Source organism: Aplysia californica, unplaced genomic scaffold (assembly GCF_000002075.1).
Source record: "Aplysia californica isolate F4 #8 unplaced genomic scaffold, AplCal3.0 scaffold00005, whole genome shotgun sequence".
Lineage (NCBI taxonomy): Eukaryota > Metazoa > Mollusca > Gastropoda > Aplysiida > Aplysiidae > Aplysia > Aplysia californica.
The window spans coordinates 2,737,073-2,745,356 of record NW_004797275.1 but is presented as its reverse complement, the minus strand read 5'-3'; the positions used below and the strand labels follow the sequence as shown (position 1 = coordinate 2,745,356).

Here is an 8,284-nt window from a genome sequence, read left to right as displayed (position 1 = left end):
TTTTTTGGTTTGTTGTTGCTTTTTGGGGGGTTATTTTTATTATTTTTTTAAACTTTTTTTTTTTAGGGGGGGGTGATCTCCGAGTCTCAAGAACCCTAGAAGATTCAAATTACATACAAACTGATTGTGGCAAAGAAACATGTATATTGCACATAAACACAAAATAATAAGAATCTGTATTTTCAACTCATTTATAATGAGTCATGCAAATAGACCTGTTTATCTTCATGTTATTTACGATAAGTAGCTTAAGACCAATGGACATGGAATTGAAGAACTGAATCGGATTTCATTCAAATCAGATCTGTGTTGAGCGGCAAGAAAAAGTAGGCCTGTAGCAAAACATTTTTGAGAAAGGAGAAGCACACTGACACAATACTAGTTCGTTAGTGCCAGGACAAAAGCACAACAGACAGAAAGACAGACAGACAGAAACAACAGAGGGAAAGAAGAGAAATAGGACCAATCGGTGGGGCCTTCCAACCATCACAGACCCGAGGAAAATATTCAGCAGGTGTCATCAAGAATGGATAATAGACAAACTGTGTTTAACTCAGAGCAGGAATACACAGCAAGGACTTTTACCATGCATTTCAAAAGAGTTTTATTAAAGAAAATTTTAACTTACAAGAGCTAGGCAAGACAGATGACAATAACATTGCACAAGCAGGCAGCCAAGATGCTAACCATGCGCCTCAGGGGGTAAATTTGCCAAGCTCTTCCAGGATAAGAAATTCTGTTATGAACAAATAAAGGCTAATAGAGAATTTAGGATCCCCGAGTATATTATTATATTAACTCTGTCGTATCCTCATCAGGATATGAAATTCTGTTATGAAAAGGAAAAGGTAGTTAGAGAAATTATGAGTGACCTGCTATTTTCACGGTAAGATCCTTAGCCACCAGACAGTTACGAGCCGCCAGATCTCTGTGCACAATTTTTTTGTCTGCCAGGTAGGCCATTCCATCGGCAATTTCTCCTGCCATCTGTCGGATCTGGTTGGTCGTGGGCGGATGATACTCCAGATATTCCTGCAAGAGAGGAAAGATAAATGTAAAGACCACACATATAAAAATACTGGACAAAACTTCACATTTTTGAGATAATACAAAATATTGGTTGGCTTTTTCTAAAACTTCAGAGAAAAGTATAGAAATTTCTTTAATGCCAGCAATAAATAACAGACACACTCAGTATTGGCTGGGCCTGTGAGGTCAAGGACTCCAGAGAGAAGTTTAATGACAACTACTGCCTTTCTTACACAGGCTCAAATGGACTACTACTGTTCTTTCCATATATGACTGTTTTAAATTTGTCACTAGTATGTGACTTTTTTTGGTAGTTTTTTAGTTTTTGTAGTGGTTTCACTGCACTCGCAACTGCATAAGGTCATATGAGCGCCAGAAGATTAGAGCTGTTACAAGAGAGTAACAAACATAAAAAAGAAGAAAGGGAGATACGGACGACAGATGTTTGATAGGAAAGAAGAAGCAAACCACACCAGGGCACACCCCCCCCCCCCCCCCCACCTCACCACCCACATGTGACTTTTTTAGAGCATCTGAGCAAAGGAATGAGAGAAGAACCATGATCACAGATGTCTTTCGCTGATCTGGCACTTGATGATGATGATGATGATGATGATGATGTGACTACATCTGTTTTTAAGCAGGTATTGCTACACAAATAGGAACAAGGCAAACAAAGTAGCCTACCAAAACCACACAAAATGGCAAGAATTGAAAATATCTTGACTATCACTTTTCCCCCTATACTCTTCAGATGAGAAACAAAGTAGTTCAACCCACTGCCAGAAGACAGAACATAACCAGCAAGGGTGTGGTGGAGTGATGCATCTGATCTGATATGATCATTATTGTCAGCTTTATTTTTCTCTTCATACTGAATTTTAATGAGAGTAATATCAATTTAATTTTTACGTACACCTGCATGTGTTTTAACAGTCCTGCAAAGCCAAGAAAAATTCCCCTCTGGGACAATAAATATTATCTTTCTTATCTTATCTTATCTTAAACAATCACCTCCTCATCCACCCGACACTTGCGCAAGTAGTTCCGCAGGTCGCCCTGAGCCATCAGCTCCATGACCACCAGCGCCGGCTGACCCTTGGAGACCACGCCCAGCAGCTTCACAACGTGGTGGCACTCAAACACCCTGTGGGATGAGCAGGCATGGCCAAAGTCTTTAGTTTACTTTTAGTAAAAGTTTTAGTTCAGAGTTCTACAGCATTCGCAACACAAATAGGTCATACAAGTGCTTTAGAATAGAAGTGTTACGCGTGTGAGTAACGCGTAAGGAAAAAAAGGGAGATAACCACAACAGAAAGAAAGACAGAAAGTATAGATTTCTGCCCTGTACTTAAAAAGAAGGAATAAAGAAGGAAAGAAAGTGAAACACTCAAGAGTCAAGAAGAATAAATAGAGAAGAAAAAAACCCCACAAGCACACATACACAGACACACACACACAAACACACACACACACACACACACACACACACACACACACATGAATGCACACACACACGCACGCCCACACACACACGCATGCGCACTCCCGAATGCACGCACGCACGCACATACGCACACTGTAAATATCACCCAAACAGACCGAACACAAGTGTTTAAGTACGTTATCTCTATGTGTAATTTTAACAGACCACACTTAAGGGTGCATACATTATCTACAAAGGAAGACATAAGAAGACAGAAATCCAAAGAAGGAAATCAAAGACAAATCCATAGAAAGACAATAGAAACATAGAAACTGAAAAGAAGACAGAAGATAGAAACTTGAAGGAAAAATTTAAGAGACAGAAATCCAAGTAAAACAGAGCAGACGGTTTGACTTGACTTACTTCATGGTGGTTGCTTCGGTCAGGATTTTGATCCTCTCGTGAAAATCAGCTTTGTCATTGACAGTCTGGGGCGGGGAAAGAATAGGCAAATAGACCATGAATGTGAAGTTATTACAATGAAATTAAAGAAGTGCAAAGCTGTAGATTTTGGGGAAATAGCGTATAACTATCATACAGCGTCAAGAGAAAAGCATGCGAGGAAAAAAACACTGCAACGATTCTTTAAGAACTAAGAAGAAAGCCCATCTACCACCCATTGGTAAAATGATGTGGTATGGTCTGGTCTGGTACAGGCATAACACCCCTTTCAACACTATTAGGCTAAAAAAGAGGTACAAACCTCTGAATTAAACATCTATGCCCAATAGGACTGTGCTAAGAAGGCAGAAAGCCTTGAAAACTCCCCAACCCTACTGAAGCCTACTAAAGTTCAAGACAGCTTCTTTGGGGAATCAAACTAAGGTCATACATACTACTGACAAGTAAAATACAAAGTGAACAAACAGTGTGCCCAGAAAAGTGTGTGTGTGCATTTGTTTGTGTAGAGCAATGAGACAAAATGAGTCCACTGTAGCACTCATCTGTTTCCAGATATTTTTCAAAGCTGTGGGGTTCTCACTCCCAAACTGGAGAGGCAACAATAAATTTAGAACTAAGGCAACAAGACAGATATTGTCTTCTCCCACTTGTAGGGCTTGAACAGAATTCTAATTTGATCCCTGTGGTGTTATATTGTCAAAATGCAACATGCCACTCATTTCTTCGTGTCACTACTCATATATAAAGCAGTCTCCACATGTTGTTGCCAAATTTTACGAGTATACATCTCCTTACCAGATTCCAAAGTCAGGTGCCTCTAGAGATGTTTTCATCAACATAACTGACTTCGACCCAATAAATAGGCACACAGTAAGCCGAGAACTTAATTTCTAAGTTATATTTATAATAAAAATAATAATCAAATTTATATTATATAATTTTAGAGTCTATACCTTCAAGAAATCTGAAAGTCCCAGTGTTAATTTGTTTGTTTGAGTTAAGACAAGCACATTGACATAATAAAGTTCATAATCTAGTGCTGGGATAAAGTCAGACAGACAGACAGAGACAACAGAGGGAAAGAAAAAAAAGTAGGACTCATAAACAGTGAAGAGAAAGCCATACGCCTCTCAAACTCCCCTCCTGCTCCATCCCTCCTAACTTTCCCTTTTAAGTTGTAGGAGAAAATGTGAGGCCTGCAGACAAAATGAGTTACTTCTCACGTTTTAGTACTATGGACATAGATGCATCACACTTATAGGTTGAGTTTGTACTATTTATTAGTATGAATGATTTTTTTTTTTTTAACATGCGTTAAATTTGAAGAAAATGGCATCAGTTGAAAAAAGGCAAATTTGACCAAGTGCTGATTTTCAACCAATATCTCCATTCACAGATTGCCAGAAGTAACTCATTTAGTTAGCATGTGTCACAAATCATAAACCTTTCAAACTCTTCTCCCATTTCCTCCCTCCAAACAACCCCCTGAATGACTAACCTTGATGGCCACGCTGATATGTGTCTTGGTGTGTGGGTTGTACATCTGGCCCTCACACACAGTGCCAAACGAGCCCTGGCCCAACTCCTTAATGAGCCGAATGTTGTCACGTGGCATCTCCCACTCATCAGGAATGTACACTGTATGAGAACAAAGGCCACATTACAGAGTGGAGGAGGGAAGGAATAATCTGGTACTTTTGTAGGCAAAAAGTGAGGAATACACATAGAAATACCAAAGGGATAATAAAGAAGTAGAACCCACCACTGACGCTCTCCAACTACCCACTCCTTTATAGCAAGTCAGCTCAGTAAAGGCCACATTTCACCAGAAACGGATCTTGCCAACATCGTAGTTGAATCAGAAAAATATAAGTATTAGAGTGTTTGTTTCAAGCATATCAACACAATAAAGTCCCATCTAGTTCTGAAAAAAAAGCAAGACCGACACAAAGACAAAAACGCAAGAGGAATCGCATATAGAACAACCTACGAGATGCACCCTAAATCCAACAGCAAAGGTCTTTGATAATGGTAACAATAGAAAAGGAGCAAACTACCGTAGAGCACCCACAAACAACCCAAACTAACCCGTCAACAGGTCAATACAGACAGGAATACTGAGCACATCTGCAACAAATGAGCTTTTCTTCTAAAAAAAAAAAAAAAAAACAGTGGCGCTACATACATTTCCCATCTACCAACAATCAGACACTTACATTCACCAGTGGGCATGTAGTAAGGATTTTGAGAAACCATCGTCTCTGCCTGTTTCTTTTTCCTGAGGAAATGTAGAAAAGTATTACAGTCGAACCTGCCTTAACGGAAACCTGTACAAAACGGAAACCTGTCTTAACAGAATCTCCCCGCTCCCCCCTTGATATATTCCTCTTTAATTACCTGTATAAAACGGAAACCTGTCCAACGTGGAAACGGAAAGAAAAATCCGCTCCCTTGCTAGGGTTTCACCTGTCTAAGACGGAAAATGCTTTGCCCGCTCAGCCCTGATTTGAAACAAAACTGGCAAGTTTGGTTCCGTCGGCTCTAAACTTAATGCAATGGCCATGCCGCTGGGCGAGGAAGGGGAGTAGGGGTGCAATTTTGGGGTAGATGTGACCCAATCATGTGAGCCCTGAGTGATGCAGATGGTCAGTATAGTGAGGGTGTGAAATCTCACGACTACCCGTTAGGGTGCTCGAGTAGCAAACCACTCCGGAAACTTTCCTGGGTAGCCAGAAGCCAGAGGTGGACGGTGTGAAATTAGATTGACCAATGCCTGTCGCCCTGACCGTAGGACCAGCCGAGAAAAGAGTTCCTCGAATCGTTGTTACAAATTATTACAATGATGGCAGTGAGGGGTGACATTGGTGGGTGGGGCTAAGGGTGGAAGCAAAAGAGATGTTCAAACGTGTCTGTTTTTAATTGGTCAAACAGTGGTCCTATGAAAGGCAAGCACTGGTGGTAATTGGATAAGTAAAATTGACACATGTCATTATCAGGCAGGATAGCAGTTGAGAGGTGTGAAGTTTTGACCACTGTTTGCCGATCGGACAAGCGAACCTTGATCCCACCGGCTGGGCCTTTGAAACCACCCCCCCCCCCCCCTAAATTCCCCTGTCTAAGACTGAATTTTTTTTCTCGCTCCCTTGCGATTCCGTCTTACGCAGGTTCGACTGTACTTTCATATGTTTAGAACAACTGCATACTAAAAACTCAGATCTGACTTAACTTTTCAATCTTGATTTCAGTATTACACATTGCTAACCACACAATAGAATATAATCATGGTCTACAGCAAGACAATAATATAAACAGGGGGGGGGGGGGGGGAGAATTGTCTAAAAGACCCGACAAATTGGAGTTTGCACATGGTAGCACTCCGCTCGAGAGACATTTCTTTCTTTCAAACAGCATTATCAACAGCAACTACACAACTCACCATCTGAAGTATCTGTAAACTGCAACGACAATTACGATGGCAAACAGAGTCGCAACAACTAAGAAGATGGCAACAACTGTCCCAGTGTTATTCTCATCAGGACCTGTGCAGAATGAATAAAGAGGGCATCTCATACATAACACAAGATTGAGTGGTCTCATACATAACACAAGATTGAGTGGTCTCATACATAACACAAGATTGAGTGGTCTCATACATAACACAAGATTGAGTGGTCTTTGACCACAAAAGTCAGTTTGTTTAAAACAATTACAGCGAATTTTTTTTTAAATGTCGACTGTACTTAGAATGAGGGCTGCTTTCCACAGGCACCACAAACAGAATTTAGGTGACAAAAGTGCTAGAGATTTAACTCATTCGCTACTTATTATTTTCGGCTTGTGGACGAATTTTTTTTTCGGGAGAGCGAAAGAGATGATGACTGTTAGGCAGTTAAAAGGTCTTTGGGGCCACAAATTCAGATAAATATCAACGAATTTTACACCAATATTTTCAGTATGGTTTGTAGAATACCTCTGTAATGTTTATTCATGTATTTTTCTACTTTGGTTCCTGTAAGAGACGATTATGCAACACAGTTTTGATTGGATGCGGATAAAATTTGAAAATAAAAAATTTATAATCTTTGGTGAAACTCAAAAAATGTTTGCACCTAGTCAAATGATACATCAAAATAACCATAAATGAATATAGAACTGGAAAATATTGAAAAGTTTGCATTTATTTACCTACATTCCATATTATTTGTACATTTTGAACATAACATCCGATATTGAAAACCAAAAAAAATTTATAATCTTGAAAAACGATCACAATCAGAAAAAAACCTGCTCGTATCTTATATGGAATTATTCAGAATTGCATTTGGAATAAACCTATACATGTCTTGAGTAGACGTAGATCTAGCCCTCAAAAATATTGATTTCCCAATAACAGTGCATTGGCAATACGAGTCCAGTCGTATCAATATTATAAAAAAGAGTCCTACACTTCTTTAGTGGGCAAAATAATGATAGATTTTGTTGTGTAAAATTACAAAAACTGGTGTCCGGGCTATAATTTTGGCATCGCGATAAAACAAAGTCGAATAAACTCCGAAATCGCGTTTCAAAACTGAATCTAAATTTCCGATTTTCAGTGGAAATGCTTGACCCAGAAGTCAACATTATATTATGACCTTTATTTTAACATGGATATGTGGATTGGAATAGAATCTAAGCTAAAATTGAAGATCGGTTCTCGCGCCGCGGGGGGCGGCTTAGCGTACTGACGGCACTTTAGCCGCGCCGCCCCACACGGCTCGGCGTAGCGAATGAGTTAATGGCATTAGTTCTGATTCTTATTCCTTTTTCCAGTGAACACGCGATTGTCACGTTCATTCTCATTAATGTGCTAAAATTTCATACTGATAGTGGTATTTTTGCCAAGGTATAGTACTGATGTACCACATCTGCATCCTGGTATGTGGGGACAAAGGTACTCAGCTCTGCGCGCTGGGTGAGTAGAAATTGTTAATACACTCCTCTCCCCAGGCTTCTCCTGTGTAACAAGGGCCCAGTGACACACGCAACACATTGGTATATATTCAAACCTACCTGCGACATGCGGTATAGAAAAGAAGACTGCCGGTGTGAAGCTCCCGTTGCCTGCCAGGGAGTGAGCCATTATCTTGAGAGAGTAGTTGCCCGGGGCCAGGCCCGGGAGGCGGTGACCTCCGCTGGCGTTGAGGTAACGGCGAGTGCTCACGCACACTGTCTCCGGTATAGTCTAAAAAAATCAAAAAGAAAAAAAATCACACACAACATCTTTGATATGGTCTGGGGGAAAAACGTCATCACTGGGATAGTCTGGGAAAAAAAAAAAAAAAACCCAGCAAACAAAGACCACAATGTCTTTGATATGCATATGTA

The 8,284-nt window shown here is 40.2% G+C and overlaps 1 protein-coding gene across 1 annotated transcript in view; it reads right to left on the bottom strand.

Annotated features, from left to right (window-relative positions):
• The window catches only part of LOC101863472 (putative molluscan insulin-related peptide(s) receptor), a gene marked incomplete in the record, with an annotated part of 140,638 nt that overhangs the window by 6,643 nt on the left and 125,711 nt on the right, over positions 1 to 8,284 (bottom strand). Inside the window, 7 exon segments of the mRNA XM_013080393.2 lie at positions 873 to 1,032; positions 2,044 to 2,176; positions 2,879 to 2,943; positions 4,416 to 4,555; positions 5,134 to 5,195; positions 6,354 to 6,456; positions 7,970 to 8,141. Coding sequence (XP_012935847.1) covers positions 873 to 1,032; positions 2,044 to 2,176; positions 2,879 to 2,943; positions 4,416 to 4,555; positions 5,134 to 5,195; positions 6,354 to 6,456; positions 7,970 to 8,141 — 835 coding nt within the window.